At 31.4% G+C, this 22325-nt stretch overlaps 1 protein-coding gene across 1 annotated transcript in view; it reads right to left on the bottom strand.

Annotated features, from left to right (window-relative positions):
• LOC141529772 (uncharacterized) overlaps positions 1-12073 on the bottom strand; it is a 69681-nt gene extending 57608 nt beyond the window's left edge. The window contains exon 1 of the mRNA XM_074246465.1: positions 10045-12073. Within this exon, the coding sequence (XP_074102566.1) occupies positions 10045-10705 (661 nt within the window). The 5' untranslated portion in view covers positions 10706-12073. The remainder of the gene's footprint in view (positions 1-10044) is intronic.
• Positions 12074-22325: the final 10252 nt, after the last annotated feature.

Genomic DNA, 22325 nt, shown 5'->3' with positions numbered 1-22325 from the left:
ATCAATCATTTATTTATCAACTTTAATTTTTTAATTTTATGTTAATTATTATTTTCATGATAACACATGTTATAGTCTAATTGATGTTAGATAAAATTAATATTAAAAAAGCAATTCTCATAAAAGTGATATCATTTGAGATAATAATTTTAATTTGATTATTAGATTATGTTTGAATGATAATTATAATTAAACATATTAATACTGATGGATAACGGATAGTATTAAATTTCTGTACATGTAATAATATTTTTTATCTACCTAGTAACTTGATACATAAATTTAATTAATTTGTGCGTTAATTATATCATTATAATTATAAAATAAATTATTTTGATAAATAATAAAATTATACCGAGGGAAAAAAATACGAAATTGACAATATCCAGGATAACAAAGAATTATCGATCGTCATGTCAGGATTCGTCTGCCCTCACGTCAATTCCACTAGGACAAATGTATTATGTGAAACCCCTTTAGGGCCGTTGATCCACACAAAACCATACAACATACCCAACATATTATACATACATGTACAGAGACACCAGACAAAATTTTCCTGTATAAATTACCGCAGCATAATATTATTTTTCCAGCTTCCATTGTAATTCCCACGTATTCATCAGACTCCGTCGCCCCCGCACTATTATTCCTGATGTCATTTACTTGCAAGTTGATACATTTCACTTCGGCTGAGTGATTCGTGGTTAACAATATCATTAATCTTGTAGCTCCTCTTTCTCTTGGATATAATATGCATTAGTGGTTGCATAATTTATTTATTTTATGTATGGAAATATAATATTGGATGAAAATTATGCGAAAAATCGGAATATCAAACATTCTCGGATTTATTTCTCTATAAATTAATGTTAGTCACGCCTACGACTTACAATCGCTTCCCGCATCTCAAGCGGAAGCATAATTCGATATACAAAACATTTGCATGTGTGGATATAATTCCCGTGAAAATTACAGTGATAACATTGTTGTCTGTTGGCTCTTCTAATAATTCAAAGCAATAAAATAGTCATTTTTCCTGATGAATAAATTATTAAACAATAAAAATAGGCAATAAATATTATCTGTCAGAAAAAAAAGGATCAAGTGGCTATAAAATGAAAAAACTTTAGTATCGCGTGATAAATGTATAAACGAATTACTTGAGCCGACGAAGCGTTAACAATGCCAGCGCTGTTATAATGACAATCGTCATTTCGGAAGCAAAAGAAAAAACACTCTCGAGAGTGTGAGAATCCAGCGAATTTTATTCAAACGAAAATAAACATTAAAAAAAATAAATGATGATATAATAGTAATAATAATAATAATAATAATAAAATAAAAGACGTTGCTGTAGACGAGTCTTGAGTATGAGATTTTAAGAAATATGTGTTAATGTTAATAGTGTATAGATTAATAAATAGTAGCAATTTAATATTTTAAAAGATGAATAATTATTATAAAGTAGTCTGTCAGCTACAGTAAAACGATATAATATTTAGAGATTTAAATTACATAATATAATAACAACAATAACGAACGCAAAATCCTTTGACTCCCTTAAAAGTTTTAAATCTTAAGAAGAAGCCGGCCCTGGTGAACTAGAATTAAAAAACAATGCGCTCATGGACTTTGATCGATGGATATAGACGAATCACGTCTGTGAAAGCCAATTAATCCTTTAGTTAAATTAATATTGCTCCGCCTTAATAGGTAATAACCATAATATCATAATAACCAAATAAAATACCTCGTGTATGATACACATACATTACATTACATCCGTGAACTTTGTGAATTTAATTTATGCGCAATTTTTTTTTTTTTTTTTTTTTAACTTTTTTTTATTTAATACCAACAATTATCGCGCGGCGATAATTACCCACGATTTCAAAAGTCAATTAAAATTAATAATAAGTATTTTTTAAACAGAATGTCTCAATTAAGTGTAGTCTCAATCAAAAATGTTTAAAAATAATATTATCGAGGCAGTGATGTAAAATTTAATAGAGATGATATAAAAATAAAATTTAATATTATAATAAAAATAATAAAGGACTATTATTATTACAAGAGAAGAGTGAAGACGGATGGAAGTAAGACATGTAACTCTCTCTAAGGAGGCATTACACTGTACTTTATCAAAAGTACTCATCGTGCCGTATCCGGATTCAAATTACGCTTGGTGCTTGCGCTTATGTTTATTTATCCAGTTATTAAAAGTACATTAAGGCCAGACCTTAATTATGCGAGGATGTGGAACACGCATGGTACCCGCTGTTGTTGTTATTGTTGTATTATAAAACTAAACCCTTACAAGATTCAGTTGACTGTCTACATACTCATATTTATGCAAGTGTTTATATTGTTTAACGTCTATAAAAATAAAAATAAAAGTTAAGAATTAAAGCACAAAGGATGGAAGAGGAGCTCTGTAAATAAATATAAAAGAAATATATTTAATCGAGGTGTTAGCTGCTACCAAATGATATATGCCTACTTCTTATTTCTATTCACTCTTCTCTATTTTACAGATGACTTTTCGACTGTATATTATGGTTTAGTTCTTTTATAACTTCACCACCGCTCGAAAGAAAGTTACGGAAAGAATTATAAATGTCTATGAGAGACAACAAATGAGATCTTAATTGAGAGCCAGCTCATCACTAATGAAATATTTTATGCTTTCAATTCTTTTTTATATTATTTCTATTATATACTTTGAAAATTTTTTAGGTTATTCAACAAATTATTTTTTATTTTTATATTACAAGTTTTTTGTTTTTTAATTACACAAATATCTTTGATATTTTATTTGAAAATGCAGAGTCATATTGTAATTGCACGTGAAATGTTGATTTATTTTTTTTTTTTTTTTTTTTTTATATATATAAAAACTATCTAAATAATTTATTTAAAAAATTAAAGTAAACTTTTTTACACATTATAGTTCAAAATTTTGGATTAAATTGTCATCTGAGTCGCAAACAAATACGTAATAAAATAAAATAAAAAATTAACTAAACAAATCAATCTGTATATAGACGATTAAAGATTGAAAGTATTGTATAATCTTATTAATAAATAATTGCGTAACTAATGCACATTTACCACAGCTAATTAATCTCAGGCATTTCCCTGTAATAATACTGAATTCTTCACCTTTTAATTCTAAACTGCGATTGAAATATAGTGTTTATCTGTTTGCTATTAACTATCACTCGGTTTACTCTCCCTTAGATCTTTAACGTTTTTTTAATAATTTTTTATCTCACTCTAGTTGTACGTAATAAGTCACATCCGTCTACGTTTGTACGTAATGGCCGTAATAGTTGTGTGAAAAAAGAGCGAGAGTGTTGTGTGTAAAAAAAAAAAAAGAACATTATTTTCACCGCAGAAAGTTACGACGTCGCGGTTGCGTGAAATTTGCATATCGAGCATGTGGCATGCGACGATAGACGGTAGACAGTAGTACAGTGTCCGTATTCGTAATCGTAATAGTAATAGTACATAACAACACAAATACTAAATGCGAAATACTAAATACAAGGTAAAAGGTAGTGAATAGAATAGAGCGTGCCGTGACGCGAGAAAGGAAATTCATGCAGGATGCGCGCATTGTGTATACACTGTCAGGGTAAAACCACAATGACCAGCTACGAGAAATGATCGGTCGTGCGAGAGAGTCAGCTTACAGGCGAACGCTTCCGTACTGTCACGCCAAATTTACTTTCTTTTAGTCTTACCTTTTATTTTTTTTTTTTTTTCTTTTTTGTTCAATTAATAAAATATATAACAAATTATTGATAACAATTAATTATTTAGACAATTTAATTTTTAATTTATTTACTATCACTGGCTTTCTTTTATTTAATTAATTTAACTTTTTAACAGCAATAGTATTAAATTTCAATTCTTAATGTTTATATACGAGCTCATTATATCTTTTAGTTGTAGCTTAATGCAGCAAAAGTGAAATTCACTTATTATATTGTCTAATAAATTATTTATTATCAAACAAATCTAGATTAATATTATTTACATTTTCAAAAGCGTTTAATAAATATTTTCTATTTATTTATTTATTATTATTAAAAAGAAAATTATTTTTAAATAAAAATTGGAGCAATTTTTTTTTTAGAAATAAAATTCCAGAGAGTACAAAAGAATAAAAAGGTGATGAGTAAAAAAAAAAAAAAAAAAAAAAATAGGCAAGTAATGAGTAGCGACAATAGGCAAACGGTATAAACTATAAAATTTCTCTTATTATGTAGGTATAAAATTAAAAATAATTTAACCGTTTAAAATAATGGTGGAGGATAAAAAAAGAGTCTTTTGAATTAGTAAAATACTAACACGTAACAATGATCAAATGATTGCCAAATCGTGTTCGAAGGTGTTGCCATGACTCTTGGCCTCGAAGCCTTTTGTTCTCTCGCCTCATTAGGCTAGCTCTTACTCGACTCTGGTACTGGAATGCGAGTGGCAATGAGGAACGTATCAAAAGGGTATACACTGTATTTATATATATATATATATATATATATATATATATATATATATATATATATATATATATATGTTTATATTTATATAAAAGAATTGAATAAAATATATATATCCGCAAGGATTAGCTATGAGTTTACTTTTCGCAATAAACTTGGAATCCAAAGTGTTTCCCTGTCCTCACATTCTTAAACAATGACCCAAAGAGTACTGTGGATAAAATATACTATTGACTATATATATATCTATAGTATCAATTTTTCAATACATGTCATATATATATGTACATACTCAATGCTGAAATATATCGAAGCAAGTCTCACGAGTTAGATTTCGATCTAACATACTCACATGTGCATAATTCCTGTAGTTGGCGCGCAACAACACGCATTTTTATCATATATGACATACCTTTACAACTCGACAGTTTATACAGCACAGAGGATTTTAAATTCTTGTTATAATAGTGAGTCCCATAATAACCCGTGCAAAAAAAAATTATTTTTATTATTAAATTAATATTTTGAAACAGATATGGCTTCATAATTTTAATTCCATGAAATTTCACTCATTCTTTTTATTATAAAGTCATATTTTCAAACAATTTTATAAAAAAATTAAATTATTTTTACAATAAAATTAATTTTTTTTTTAAATATAATTAAGGATAAATAAAAATTTTTTCCTTACAGGAAGAATCATTAAAATAAATTTAGTTAAATTATATAATAAAATTGTAATATAAAATTTTCCTCATTAGTTTCATAATGTTTCCGCAAATTATAATAATATGCAACCTAGGGGTTGCAAAAAATATATTTGTGTTTGAGCACAATAACATTGCAAATTACAATAAAAATTTTCCCAAAGGCAACGGCCGTAAAAAATTAATTATCAAAAAGGCATTATTATATTTGTATATATAATAATAAATACAATAAACAAGCATCAGTTAGTTACTTACAATAATATACGGTGTATGTTATTACATTAAATAAGTAGCGAGTAGTGAGCAGTGAGCAGTGAGTGTTAGCGATCTTTCTCAACAACGACAGCGAAGCAATCCATTCCCCCCGTTTATAGGATTAGCATGCGATATCCAAATACGGATCGTCGGCTCACCTGCACCATACCTCGGCGGAGCCAACAATCCAATGAATATGGTAATTTTCATCATTTATCCGGTTCGCAAATGCTCACAAGTTTTCCTTGAGGTCCTTGAAATGATATTCACCACGCTACAAGTCAGCTCGCAGAACTATACCAATATACAATTATATATATTTATATATATATATATATATATATATATATATATATATATATATATATATAAGATATAATATATCCATACATATGCAACGTACTCATCATTACACTAATGCATACATATTATATACAAACAATTATAAAACATGACAACCAGCTCGAACGAATATACATACGCGAGTGTTGGTTATTAAAACTTAACGGGCATATTGTAATAAAGCAAATGGAAATCGTTAATTTACCTATTAAGGCAATTATTCCTTTCTATGCATATATCAAGGCTGCTAAATAATTTCTTTATATTAAATATTTATAATATATTATACATTAGATTTGATTTTTCTCACGACGATTTGAAACAAAGTATGAGAACGCATCAAATTAAATTATCTCATAAAATAATTTAATATATAATATAAAGATTATTGAAAATGATAATAGAAATATAAATGTATGCATAAAAGCGAGATATTGTTGTTGTTGAGGAATCGGGCGCGTGGCAATCTGGTATATAGGTAGGTAAACCCTCTACTCACAATAGTGAGCCCTACATCCTACATCCTACATATTCTACATCCTGAATGTTTAAAGAAAGAGTAAAGAGAAAAGTTGGTCGCGTGTCGCGGTGATTTGTCGGATAGGGATTATTGTATAGGACTCGGCGATACTAAGGGTGAAGGGGGAAGGGACGAGGGACGAGGGAGAAGGGTTACCGTATACCTGGAGTCATCTCTGGCGCCCAAATAGACAATATAACACACAGCACACAAAAGTTTGAGGTACACATATGTATGTAAGAGGAAAGGTTGATGATGAGATGACGATCCAGAGAAGAAAAGGAGAAGCCAGTTTAGCTTCACCAGTAGTTTAAGCTGAAAAAACTAAAATAAAAGGGAGAAAGAGATAAGAGGTCGCCACGTGACCCTATTCGTTTCTTATTGGAATCCGAGGGCAACCTGACCTATCCAAGGTGAGATTTATCCACCGGCTTTACCTGCGTTCTACCAACATGTTACTGTGTCTACACGTTCTTCACAAATACCCACACACACTAACACATCACAAATCTTATCTACTCCCTTTTTATCTCACCCTTTTTTCATCCCCGGATTTTCTTTTCTTTTTTTATCACGAGCCACCATCTTTATTTATTTGTTTTCTTGTCGTCATTACGGCGGCTAATCATTTGAGACGTTTTCAAGGTCTTTGGCTGTATTTTTATTAATTATTAATTAATAAATTTTCTGAAAAATAATTAATATTAGTCCCTTGTGCAATATCGGCGCTAAAATTTTGGGAATCAAGAGCAGGTATTACGCAAGAATTCTTAAAAGAAGCCTCGGTTATTCTGCATAAAGGAGATGTCGTGGTCGTGATATATATTTTAAAATTCTGAGAAATTAGAAACTAACCCCGCTGGCATTCTATAATTCGAGGACGTGACCAAGAGCTTCCGGAATAAAAAAAAAAGCAAGCCTTTTGTAGTTTAGTTATAGTTTATGTATATAACCAGGGGGAATATGTAAGTAGGTCGGCGCAGTCTGATTACAGGTTACCTTAATTACCTGGTACGATGGTGGATGATCTATGATCTATCAACCCAAAAGTTGGCTCTATACTCTATACTCTATAAGCTGAGGCGCTTTTAAGCATTTTAACATTCGACAAGTCATCTTTTCTTTTTATTTATACCGAGACTCTTATGAACTAACCGACCGACGGAAAGGATAGGCAGGATCTGTCTTCTCTCTTTTGTCTTCTTTCTTCAAATATATATATATATATATATATATATATATATATATATATATATATATATATATATATATATATATATATATATAACCAAATAAGAAATACTATTCATCGGGCTCATACTCTTCACTTATATACCGGCAATATTCAAAAATAAAAAATAAAGTAATCTGGTGTTCAAACACTTCCGGTAGAATCTCGCTTTACTCGGATGTGTTAATATTACATACCGCGTTATCTAGGACGCAGCCAAGCCTTGGTTTTTCGAGTGACGTGGACGCGAAACGTCAATCCGCGCAGGTCAATAACGTCTTGGTCTTATGTATAGATAGAGAATATTATTAAATGTAAATACCTCGAGAAGATTGACGAAAAATTATTTTTTGCATTTATTAAAAATTATAAAATTCAAAAATTGTCATTTGTTATTTATAAATTAAACAAAAGTTTTTCTATATAATGGAAGAATTTAAAAAAAAAATATATAATTTTTTGAAAGGCTGACGAAAATTGTGAAATGAAGAATTAAGATGACTAAGCTTGAAATTAAACCATTAAATGATATTTTAGTCTTTTTATTTTTCGAATCATTGAAATTTGTTTGATTTTTTTTTTTTTTTTTTTTTTTCGTAACATAATATTAAAAATAGAGTTTTAATTTAGTCGTATTTGCAAAATCATCATAGACTGTTGAGTATTAAAATCATTTGTAGGATATATATAAGACGTGAAAATAAGATGACTAAGCAACGAATATGATTATACCGAATGGTTATTACCATCTTTTATGCTATACCTAGACATATATTAGTAATTATGTTCATTATCTTGTACCATAATATCCTACGCCATTAAAATAATGTTATAATAATTTAAATAGTCGATTGTACCAGTCACCTACGACGTAATAAGTTGTGTAAAATTATCAAAAAAAAAAAAAAAAAAAAAAAAAAAAATAATGTAAAGTAAATAAATAATAATCTTATTAAAACAATAGAAATTCATTTTTAGAATTCAGATGATCTTTACTCAACTTGGAGTCGTTTAAAATAAAACACCGTTCAAACAAACTTAATTACATGATAAACATCATTTATTAGTCATCTAACTATATGCTAGTTTTAAATGTATCACATTTCGGTGTAACAAGACCGCGTGAAAAAAGACATAAATCTTTGCTTAATAAATATCAAAAAAAGGTAAGAAAAAAATTTTTAATGACAACGTCCGTTAAAAGATTAAAGAGAGTTATACTGTTAATACACTTTTGTCATAATGTTAACAATCTGAAACAATAACCGGAAGTTTGCAGAGTATATTTTCTTAATTTTTTTTTTTTTTTTTTTTTTTTTATAAGCCAAAATCTAAAAAATCTTAAAAAATTTTCTCCCAACTGTATGTTGAAGACAATACAAATAATATAATGACAAGTACAGTAATGATATCATTATTATATTATCTAAATGATGATAATTTCATGTACATTTATAAAATATATATTTAATAGTTGTAGATATCGTATCAGTATTTGCAGTATTTTTAAAATTTTTTCAAATGCACAGTAAAATTGAAAAATAAATCATGTATCAATGTTAAAAAAAGATAAATATATATGATTAATATTTTTAATAAAATTTCAATCCAGGTCTACGTGTATGTTCTCAGAATAAACATCGATTATTATTTATTTATTTAGTAGGAATGACTATCAACACTTGACTATTTGCTCAATCATATTTGCCTTTATGAGAAAGAGTGAGAAATTTTTTTCTTTTTATATACTTGGATATTATATTATATTATCCGGCTGATAGCAGCGCGTGTCTTTCGTCAAGCGTGAAAAGTTATTATCAGTTTTATTTATATTAGTATATGATTGAAATAATGATTAATAATAATGAACTAAAATGCTATACAAGTCACACCTTATTAACTTAATTATGAAACCTAATAGATAACGTTATTTCGTTAAGGTTAATGCATATACTTTAAATGTATTCATTAATATTTTTTTAATTTTTTTTTCGTTATAATGACACCCTTTTAACTATTTAATTTACATTAAACACCCCGAGGCGCCGAATTTAAGCGACAAATGTCAAAATTACTTATATTTATTGAACGACATTGAAGTTTAAATATAAATTTGTTTCAATTTTGTTGCTTCAGATTACTTAATTCCATTTAAATATCAAAAAAACTAACACCGGAATAATTTAATAACTTTTTATCATTTAATGGATCTCATCAAAATTACTTTACGTAGGTGTCAATCATAATAACAATACTAATGAACTATTATTTCTATATCTTAATGAATTTAATTTTGTATTGATTTCATTAAAGTTTTAATTTAAGGAAAAAAATTATATCATGTCTATTTTTATGATAAAATCTTCCAATACGCCAAAAGTTTTATAGTCAATAATTGGTCTGCATTTCTATTACTTATATTATTTATTTTTCGGCAATAAAATAAAAAAAAAAAAAAAAAAAAAAAAAAAAACTTACCATTTTCAGCACCCCTCAAAGGACCAGAAGGACTACCACCAGTAGACACTCCCTCATCTTCACTGGCGCTGGTGCTAGCCTCACTGGGGCTGTTACTTCTTCTTGCACTGTTTACAATCTTAACAACGGCACCCGTGGTATTGTTATTGTCATGCATCCTGTTCTGGAGTCTCTCATGAATGGTTTTAACGCGGGAATGGAGCCTCTGCTGCTGCATGGAACCAACAGAGAAGTCTAGGGGCTGATCAATGTCTGACTGAGCAGGTTGTTGTTGCTGCTGAGTTTGGGATTGCTGTTGAGCGGTTTGAGACTGGGCCTGAAGCCTCTGTACCTGATTGGGAATGACGCTCTGGACCTGATTGGGCTGAGAGATGGGAGACATTTCTTGGTCCTGATGAACGCTGTTGGGTGGACTCCACCACTGGTGTCCAGTTTGCATGAGCCTCCAGGCCTCGATGGTGTTGTTGTTGTTGTTGTTGTTGTTGTTGTTGTTGTTGTTGTTGTTGTTGTTGTTGTTGTTGTTGTTGTTGGTGGGACTGGTGGTCTGCTTTCCCGGGTGCTTCTGCTGGGCTGCCTGCTGTTGTGCCTGATGCTGCTGGGCGATTGCGACTTCCATCAGGTTGTTGTTCTCCAACAAGTGCATGCTGGGTGTTTGTGTCATCGACGTGGGCAGGACAAACGGACCAACTAACGAGGGACTGGCGTCGCTCGATAGACGACGGGCTGATTGCAAGGATTGTTGATGCTGTTGATGCTGTTGATGTTGCTGTTGCTGCTGCTGCTGTTGCTGGAAGAGCTGGTGCTGCGAACTCGAGGGAACGTCAACAGCTGGAGGAATTTGGCGGACGGATCGGGCAGCTTCCGCGACCCACCGGCGCACCGTTTCACTGTCGAGGCCCGCCAGCCCTGCAGACTTTATCTTTGACTGTCCGCCTGGTGATAAACCCTTCTCGGTTATCAGACCGGAAAAAGTCAAGACCCCGGTACCCGCCACCGCGATTCTAGAATCCGAGACCCTGCCGCAAGTAGTCGAGGTAACTGATCCAATTTATTTTACAATGTTCCGTCAATTATCTCTTAAACATTTTTTAAAAGTATCCAATAATATTACCACTGATAAAATAAATCATTACAATCACCACAAGTATTCCAAAATATTTCACGGTAAGTTTCAATATCTCAACACTGAAAAAAAATAATTTCCGTCACTCATGTCTCACGATAAATAGAAACCTGCACGATCTTCCACGCACTGTCATCCTTTATTGTCATAAATTAAGTACACAACATCACGTGCTAATAATCTTTTAGGAAATACTAAATCAGTCACTTTTTAAATAATATAAAATTAGACACAAAATAATAATGATAAATCAGAAAAACACACAATAAATAAATAACGACACTAGATTGACGATAGACAGTAGTGTAGATCTAGATCGGTCTAGACTCGACATTGAGAAGGTAGGTACCACCTGTCATTAAAGCACACTTGTGTCAACGTCCCGTGCCCCATGTCCCGTGTCCCGGCTCCTGACAGGAATCAGGTTGGTTTCACTGGTTTAGCTCGTTCACTCGATAGCTGCTACCGAAATGACACACACCGCTACCATCAATCTGTCCAAGCTTTGGCTCCAAGCCAATAAAATGTTGCTCGCACGCGCGGTGATGACAACACTCACAGAACTCCCTCTTTCTTTCACTAGTTTATTATCACCAGTTTAGTGTGTAACTAATATCTGCTTACGTTTGTTGGTTTTAAATCCCTCCAAGTCAGTCTATCACCAGGTGTGACTGATTGATGACGATTATGATGATGTAATAAAAATCTTAGAACCACTGATAACGTCGGTGATGATCTTCAGGTTGGATTAATTAACTAACAAACGGAAGGAAGAAATTAAGTGAGTAGCTGTATTCAGTATTGAGTGTTTAATGTTTAGTGTTTAGTATTTAGTATTTAGGATGATAAAGAATGATGATGCAGCAGCGGTGGATAGATGCTGTCGCGTGCATGTGTGCAGCTACACTAGGGTCCAGGCTGCCGGCGGCACACGGACATTCATCGGGCGTCCAGCAGGCGTCCAAGTGGGGGAGTCGTTAGGTCGCCTGTTCTGTTGGAAAAAGAAAAAAGTGAATCGAGAATATAGGTAGTCCCTGCTGATGCTACGCTATACTACGTCTGATATTAAACCCCGGCAGGTCCACTCAAGTGGGGACTCGAACTTGCGTCGGTGGGGAAAATATCAGCCAATGGGAGCCACTCGCGGACTCCTAGAAACGCCTACAGCGAACATTTCGCGACCGCGAGTCACACGCGCTCCTTTTTTCCTCGTGCTGGACTTGCCACGATAGACCTTGGACTAAACTAGCTCTGGGACCAACGAGTACTGTCGCTACTCTCATTTACATATTTAAGATACTACCTTCGGCCAATCGTTACTCACTCACTCCCGCTCCCTCATTTATACATTAGCTTGTGTTTTGAATAATACACTCTCAATAAATATTGTTATCAACTTTCATTTACAAGCTCGAGCATTAATTCTTCATGCTTGTTGGGAAATCGGCTTCGTAGGTGGGCTCTATCACTCCTCTGATGATAAACATCGTCAGGGTAACGTCAAACCATGCAAAAAAAATTTTTAAATATTCATTTATAGTTAAAAAAAAAAAAAAAAAAAAAGTAATTCCAAAATAGGCCACAACAATATCATTAATAATTAATTATATTCATATAAAGTGTGTTGAGATAATTACTTGATCATAAAAGCCCATTGATGATACCAGCCGATTCCCATAATAAATCCAGCCGACGTTGTCAATTTTTTTCTCCCAAGAGACATCTAATCAAAGTACACCTGTCCCCAAAACCTTTATTAGGATTAAGCAGGTGGCTATAAAATTCTGTGAACAATACAGCAGGCCCAAATTGTACCTAGAATAACTAAAAAAATAACAACATTTACAATAAAACCTGTAAATAAAAATTCAGCATGCGCAAAAAGTAAATTTAAAGAAGCTTCTTATTGGTCGTGGAAAATTTGAACCACCCTCGTCTCCCGTGAAGCATAACATGACCCAGAGTCGAGTTGGCTCTTTTTCTAATTTCTTTCTCACCTTATCGCACTATAATATTTCCATAAGCTCCCCTACTCCCCTTGGGTTATATAGATATAGTATATTATGGTATACACAATATACTTACACGGGATTGAGATTTGAATCCGACATGCGCAGTTTCTCGGTAGATTTAAACTAAAAAAAAGTATTTTAAAGTGGCTCTTATTGGCCATAGAAACAGCGCACATATCCCTACTACAAGTATCTTTTACTTTTATACGTTGATATTGCGTGTATGTACCTAACCTCTCTTACTCTCTAGCATTCTCTCCTCATATTTTTTTATTTTTTTATTTTGTCAACTATTTTCTTTCTTATACATACACTTTTTCTCGACCTCCCTTCACCTTTTCGCCATATACTTACTGCTACCCTCTCTATCTCGAGCGAGCTTTCATCCCCCTGAGATGCCCCTACACCTTCCCCCTCCCTTACTCAGTGACTGACTCCCACGCCAAAGGTTCCACGGAAAGGAGAATACTTCTCGCAGTAGTAGGGCTGGTTTACTACTTTACTCGTCCAAGATAAACCAGGACGGAAAATACAAGAGCGAGGTATTGATTTTAATGACGCACTCCCACTATATGTCCTCATGCAACACGGCCTGCACAGGAGAATAATCAACTATAAACTATCAAGAGCTAATAATATTAACCTAAATTCAATGAGCTTTGTTTTTTACCATCAAATAGACCATTAGCTAACCATAAGTGTTAGGAGGGACGACCCCTTTGACTGAAAATAAACTTCAAAGGGTAAAGGGGACAAAACACTTGTCTGTAAAGCAATCTGAGAGGTCTGACTCTATCGCTATTCAAATAAAATATCTCAGGGTTACTAATCTGAATATAACCCCTTGCACGCAAGCGCTAGACCCTTTTTTATTAATTCCTCAGGTGCCTATTTGCATCGGTACGCCCCAAGCACAGGTGGAGGCATCACCGGCCTTTTCTACGATTGATAGAGTTAAGAGCCGGAGGGTGACGAGCCTCGGTATGGTAATTGACGCTACCTGTTTCACTTGGGGTTTGCTATAATATGCATTTTAAACTGATGGGGTTTAAAATTACCTTTTTATCTGATTATAGGGAGCTTAATAGCCGGGAAAAATATATAATTTAATACTTTCATGCATACTTCTATCTGATTGATTTGTTTGCTTAATACTTAGCTGGATAATTTTTATTTAATGTCAATAAATTTATTTGTTATTAAATTAAAATAAATTTATTCTATATGCTAAAAATAAATTAATTTGATATTATTTATTTATTTATTAATAAAAATAAATATTTTTGAATAAAATTACCACTCTAAAAGTTTTATTTAATTTGAAAACTAAACAAATGCACAATATAAAGTTTATACATTCTACTGGTACACGATCTATACAATACACTTACTTTCGAATGAAAAAATAGACGAAAATGAAAGTAAAAGACGTTTAAGTGGACCTAACTAGCTTAGGGCAAAAAGTACCGTTGAGGCAATTTTCAAGATCCCGAGTGTTTTTTTTTTAAATTCGGTTATTTGAAATTTTTATTCACTCTCATTCTTATTCTCAACTTTTTTTGGTTGATTACTGTTCGTAAAAAATGACGAAATGAGTACCATCTCCCCCATGGATTTTATTTTAGTTTTTTTCCTTTAAGTATCAATGAATATTGTGCTATTATGCACAAAATTACAGGTTTCCATCCCCTCGAATACACGAATAAGAATTGAGAGAAAAGGTGAATATAAAAAAGTTTTTTTTTTTATTTTCTATAACTTTTTTCTATTGCATTCACTCAGCGACGATTTTTTAGAAACAGCTGCGTACAATTTCTTCTTCAACAATCGCTTTCCTTACAATACTGTGTGGGTTAAGATTCGGATTCTCAAGTACCCTGTTCTTATATATTATTTTTTGTCAACTTTATGTCGCACTAAAATATACAAAAAAAATAAATAAATAAATAAATAAATGAATACTCAAATGAATAACTTAAAATATTAAATTAATGTTTATTTGCGTATTATTGCCTCGTCCCTCTCTCTCTCTCTCTCTCTCTCTCTCTCTCTCTCTCTCTCTCTCTCTCTCTCTCTCTCTCTCTCTCTCTCTCACTTCGGGGGGTTTATGGCCGACAGGTATTGTCCGAAAAGTACCGTAATTAAGCGAAATATGCAACGGACTCTAGAGTCTCGTTTTTTATTTTCTATTTCTATTTTTTAGTAAAATATTCTCTTTTTTACGATTCTTATTTGTTTATTTATTTTTTTTATAAGTAAATATACACTTGTTGGATACTTCAGTACACACAGTTATCATGATTTACAATTTCTGTTACTGTGTCAGGTAGATAAAGTTTACTATTGGTCTTTACAAAGCTCCTCATTACTAATACTAAACATGACCTTTTAAATAGTAAGTTTTTTAGAAATTTTTTTTTTTTTTGATTTATTGACATGCAAACCAAATTTTATCACAAATTTGCCTGTCACGTTTCAAAATACTAAATTAAAAATTTCTAATTTTATTTATCTCGGTATTGTTGCGTTTTTTTTAAGTGTAATTTTTTTTTTACAAGGCAAATTAAAAAAATTAAAAACATATCAGTCAATGTGTTATTAAATGGGGCAGTCGGATAATTGAATGCATAATTGTCAGAAAATTGAACACTTAGTTTGAATAATTTAAGAATTTTTTCGACGTATATCTATGGTGTTTTATGATGAATAATGTTCTTTGCTGCTATAGATTATTCAGAGTACTTAAAATCAAGTGACTGCTCTAGAGTTAATTAATGTATCACAAAGGGCTGGGATATTAAAAGGCATCTGAAAGACTAGCATACTTTATTTTTATTTATAAAAATATTATTTTATTGGAAAAAATTCCAACAATATTTTCAAAAATTATGATAAATTAAGTACAATTACGTATGTTCAATTGTTATTTTTTATTAAAAATTGTGGTTACTCTTTTGGTTCTTAAAATAATTTCCCATAATTCCCAATGACAAAAAAAAAATCGAGCGATTAAAAATCGGAATTCCCGCCAATTAAAAAATTGTTTTTTAAAATAATAATTAAATATTTTGATAGTTACATTTAGAGTTCAATCGGAAATTAAAAACAGATATTCGAGCAATTTTTACAAACTTGAGCGTGTACATGTAGCACAAAAATAAAAAAAAAAAAATTTAATAGCTCATTATTGTTATCATAATAATGAAGCAAAAAAGCCTTAAAGGCTTTAAATTAATAGTCTGGTTTTTTACATTAATCATTTAATTTCGTAATAACTAAATAATCAAAGTATATTTTTAATTTCATAATATTTTTATTCTTCAGTGCGTTAAAGTAAAAACTATTAATAGAAATAAATATCTACGGAAAAAATTTTTTTTCATAAACAATATTTTTGGGCATTAAATTTTTTTATTTCAGTAAGTCATTAGTCACTACTTTGCTCATTGCTATACTTAACGCTTTATCAAACAATAATTAATAATTAACATTAATAAAAAATTTTTTATCTATTACTGTCCGATTTAATTAATTATTAATGTCGAGGATAATTAACTAATAACAATAATAATAATAATAATAATAATAATAATAATAATAATAAGAATAATAATAATAGTAGTTGAAAAAAAAAAAAACACTGATAATTTTTCGTCAATTTATCAATAAACTCTAATTACAAATAAAAAACAATAAAAGATCAAATTTAAGTCCGAGTTTCTTTCTTATTGAGAACATTTATTTTGATCATTATTTAATTCAATTAATTTAATGTCATTGTAGGAAATTATTTTTTCTTTAATTAAATATTTCATTATCAGGTTTGCTTGTTCCTTTTTTAGAAGTTTTAATTTTAAAAACTAATTTTTTTTTCTGTGCTTAATCTTTTCGATTAAAAATCGCTCTTAAGCTCCTTATAATATTTAATTCGCCGACATTTTATTTGTTTATAACTAATTCATTTTTTTTTTTTTTTTTTTTTTTTTTTTATTGACTGAGCTAATCGTATAAAATAATCTACTTAATAAAAATAATAAAAAATTAAAAAAGTGACGCATTTAAAATTTTCTTAGAGAATAATTAAATGTTTTGAAATTTGTCGTTTAATTATTGAAAGGTCAACTACCTCAAACATAAGCATAAAATCAAATTAAGCGAGCTTATTATACTATTAAAGTAATATTAAATGAAGCATGTTATCAATTAAATAGGGTATTTAATAGTGAAGAGTAATCTTGGAATACGACCAGAGAAAATGAAATTAATCCGAATCGGAGAGTTTGGTGTAACAATTAAACGGTTAAAAAAGGGTTCGGTTAGTTTGAATTGTGGAATAGCTGAATGAAATAATGAGAGGGCGCATTCCTCGCATGCATAATGTTCCGCATGAGACTCTGGAAGAGGTCAGCGTGACCTCCGCCTCTTTCCTCGTTCTCTTATTTGCACACTTAATGTTTTCCACCCGCGATCTCAATTCTCATTGACTGCAAACTGGCAAACTGGCAAACTGCAATCCATCCCAACGATCTTGGCCCCTGTCGCCCCCTCACGGAGCTTCAGCTCGTTGCGGCACTTTATACTCGGATATGCCTTTTATTCGTTGGAATATTCACGGGATTAGGGTAATTGACTGATTACCCCAGGGGTTACAAGAGGACGACATTGCGTGTGTCGAAAACTACAACTACAATCCACGATTCTACAATTCTACAATTCTACAATTCTACAATTCTGCAATTGCCTCACTTCAAGGGGACAGTGTGTATAAAGTTAAAGAGTATTCATCATAATCATAATCATAATTAACATGACTAGGCAAAGCCTTTTTACGTGGGTGCGAAAATATACCTACGCTCGTGTGAGCACGAGCCAATTTAACTTTACTTTACTTTCAGAGCGTAACGATATGTATAAATACATTAGTCATTTTTATCATTCGTCAGGATATACATGTCGATATGTGCAACCTCTTCACCGTACATACATTTTATTTGTTAATTAATTTATTTGAAATTATTTTTTTGAGTAAAGTTAATTTTTTTTTTTTTATTATTGTACAATGACAATAATCCCCTCCTCGATCAGGGCATTTAATTTTAAGCTTACACACACTGAGACGAAACAATCTGATTATACGCGAGATGGATCCAACGAGCACTCACGTTTCTCATGCATATAAATGTATAAAATGTATAAAATGTATAAATACAAAAATACAAATGCAAGTGGCATTAAAGATACAGATAGAGTTGAAATGAGTGAATAAGTGTGCTAAAATGCGGCTTGCATCAAAGCGTCGGACTAGTTGAGCCACTTAAAGCCTTGTGTTTTCACATTTGCGTGGCAAAAGTCAGGTTTCCCTTTCCCCTACTCTACATTATATTTTACAGCCTTTATTATCATTCCGTCGAACGTCTTCACGAGAGCATTATTACTAGACGGATGCTTTATAGTCATGAGTAATTACTTTTTAAGTACAATTCATAGAAGTGAATAATTATAAATTACAAGTTGTTTTTATATATTTTTTTTTTTTTTTTTTTTTATTATTCAATATTCCTGATTATTTATTTTCAAACATTTAAAACTAAACTTCCACTCTCTGCAATCATTGTAATTTATTTTCACAAAAAATAAATTGTTTTTTTAATTTATTACTGTCACTTGTAATTGTAGTAATGCTGTTGAAAGTTTTTATTTTTATTTTTATTTAGCTACGAGATAACTTGAGGAGAATATAAATTTATCGAATAATTAGTGATGCCTGACTGACTTGGTAAATATTTTTCAAATATATATTTAAAATGGTTAAAAGAAAGATATTGAAATTAAAATAGCGTTGTTAAGGCCGATATCAAGTACCGCCGAGAGGAGAGATATAACTTTAAAGTATACAGCATAAAATTATTGTTAAACTCGAGAAGTTGTTCGCATCAATTGGACTGGAGAGTAAAAAAATTGTTATGCCCGAGTGGAATTTAAAGGATAAAGTTTAATAAATTTCTGTGAAAGTATTGACAGTCTGAGTAAAGTGAAGAGTGTTTCTACGAATTAAAACGAGCTAAGAATGAAAAAGTTTTTTTTTTTTTTTTTTTTTTTTTTTTTTTTTTTAAATAATATTAATAATAATAAAAACAACAAACACATAACTATTCGACCCTTAAACTTTGCGTGACGCGTGAGCATCAGACCGTAGCATAAAATAAACTGCATTGGTATCTGTAACTCTTTTGTACATTACCAACATTTAAACTCCACTAATAATATAATCACTTTTTATTTTTCGTATCTTATTTTTTCCCTTTATTTTACCTCGGTGGTTAAATGAAAAAATTAACGTGCATTATCTCACGTTTCACTCAACATTTTTTTATTTATTCTCGGCGGTTTAATGAATCAGTTCAGAAAAAAAAAAAAAAAAAAAAAAAAACGTAAATAAATAAAAAATTTATCTCAGTCATGCCTGGTACGGGATCATAAAAATTATCGAGCATAATAGACAACAGAAATAGCATCCTGGCGATTTGTCACGCATTCTTGATCTCACTGACAGTTTTATGCAAATATTATACTTTCCCGAATCGAAAAAAATTATCCCATAATCCCATGGGCAGTGTAAAAAATATTTTAGCCCCCCAGTTCTTTATGGGCATCTGCATACTTATAAAAATCATATATACAATGACTGTAGGGTGGCGTTACTGTTTTTTTATCACTTTCATTTGAATAGGAGACACATTTGGCCGGTACGCCCTTGGCGCTATAATTTACCGATTTACGGATAAAATAATCCCAGAAGTTGCCTCATTGTATAGATCGTAAGCATGGAATGAAAGCATCGATTAAAAAAATAAAAAGTAGTAAATTTAATTTAAAAAGTATTTGATGAACTGACAAACTTGTTAATTTTTTCCATCCATTATGATTAATACACGAGTAATATAAAAAGTAAAATAATCGTTGTCAGAATAAAAAGAGGATAGGGGTAAGGTGAGGTCGTTTGTAGAAGCTACGACAACTCGAGGGCGACAGAGGGCAGAAAACTGGTGGAAAAGAGGGTAGCAAACTTTCAGTCATAAAGACTCGTCGGTCAATTCATCTTTCTCATAAATTTTGTGTCAAAATATTGCAATAAATCACCAGAATGACGAGAAATGACCACCAGGAAGATATAGAGTGTAGATGTAACAATAAGAGCGGAGGAAAAGTTAAGTAAAGAAGCTTTAGATCTTCCTTGACCAGTTAAAAGACTGATGGCTGGTACATAGATGTTGACGGAGCTTGTAATCCGGAATATTAATCTTGATTTTATTAACTCTTCTTGCAAACATTCCTATCACTCAATAAGAAAAAGTAGCCTCGAATTAAGCAACACAAAACATTGTATTGTGGTTGTGTGTTTCGTCACAGTACAACGCTGTCAATGGCTTTAAAAAACCGGAATAAAATTTACATCAGCAGCCAGGAGATGAAACTCGAAATAAATGTTTTCGATTGTCGAGTGCCGAGTGCAAAGCAGCTGAACAATACGGGGTGGTATATGGCCCTCGTAACCATATCTCATTTCATAGCTGAAAAATACTGCTGTGCTTAACGCACAATAATGAAAGCTTCAGCTCCGAAGAGAAAAGAACGGAAGAAAAGATGGGATGAGATGAGATGAGATGAGATTCAAGTCCCAGTCTCACAGTGCATGTGTTATGTTGTTATATGTTATATGTTATGTGTTATGTGTTATGTGTTATGTGTTATGTGTTAAGACACCGTCGAACTCATGCAATGCGTAGCAGATTCGGTTCTCCAATCTCGAGTTTCTCTGACGCGCCGACGCGCATCGAACTGTCCGTGCAAATTTCAATTTTAACTGCTAATCTGCCAGCTAATAGCCCCCTACTACAAAACTACACATCTACACTACTACTCTCTTTAGTCCTTTCCTTTCTGACTTCTTCTTTTTTTGACTCCCTGAGTTTGAGGCCTGCCAATATGCTCATATTCACTCCTGTCCTTCGACTTTAATTTTATTCTCATAAAACCTACCACTATTGCTATTATAAATAAGTGAGGGCTATTTTCTCTGCTTGGGGCTTGCCAACGGAAATATTTCTACAAAGAATCTTTTCATCTTTTCATTTTAAAGGGTGAAGTAACTTGATTTTTAAAAATACTGAAAAGCTTTTTATCCATCAAAAAAATAAAATCTTTCATTTTATAAACTCAATTTTTTCTACTTGCTGAGATAATTATTATATTCGGCAATCTTTTATATAAATTTTGTAGCTACTAAAAACATCTTTAAAGTTTGGATCGAAAAAAATAAAAAAATAATTGTAAATATCATTAATATTTGTTGAGTTTTATTATAATCAGAGTTCTACCGTTGTGAGGTGAAAATAATTATCCAGATAATTGCAATTACCCGCGAGAAATTGTTTAGTTAATTATATCTAATTGAACACCAGCGACAGCGAACAGTCGACAGCGAACGAAGCGACATTTGTTACACTACAATGACTTTATTGCGCTCAGAATGCCGGCTCGGGCTCCAGTTACATTAATATTTAAAGTAATATAGTGTTAGTGTTAGTATGGGTGCATAATGATGTTATAATTGGCATGCTAATTGTCGTAATCTCAACAGCGCAGATCGGCGCTTCAGTCGGTATGAGCTGTGTAAAACAAAGTTTATCGAATAAAAGAACTATGGTAATGAGTTGTGACAGGAAGAGGTTGTTCGTTTATTACATACGATCCTTGTATAATGATATTTACCACGACATCTTTGTCAAGATCGACGAAAAGCAAGTTCAACGTGCGCGCGTGCGTGCGATTCTTTATAAGACTTCCGGTTTTATTTATTACGCCGCACTATGTCATTAAACGTTACAAATTAATATTAAAAAAAAAAAAATAAACAATGTATGTATGTTTGTGTATATTTTAACAAGTTTTTCCTAGAAAAGTATATCTAGTGCACGTAAATAAAATTATTGTAATTTAATTTAAGCTCGCAAGATTACAATCCAGCCAATTAAAGGCAAAAAAAAGTCTAATTTTTTATTATATTATAACGACTGTTTAAATAAATGAATAACTCGGTGAATGAATATCGACATCCGGATTAATAAAATAATTAAACATTAAAC

Source organism: Cotesia typhae, unplaced genomic scaffold (assembly GCF_013202065.1).
Source record: "Cotesia typhae breed Kobodo isofemale line unplaced genomic scaffold, CoteBio_Ctyphae contig_48, whole genome shotgun sequence".
Classification (NCBI taxonomy): Eukaryota; Metazoa; Arthropoda; class Insecta; order Hymenoptera; family Braconidae; genus Cotesia; species Cotesia typhae.
This window is presented reverse-complemented; position numbering and strand designations above follow the sequence as displayed.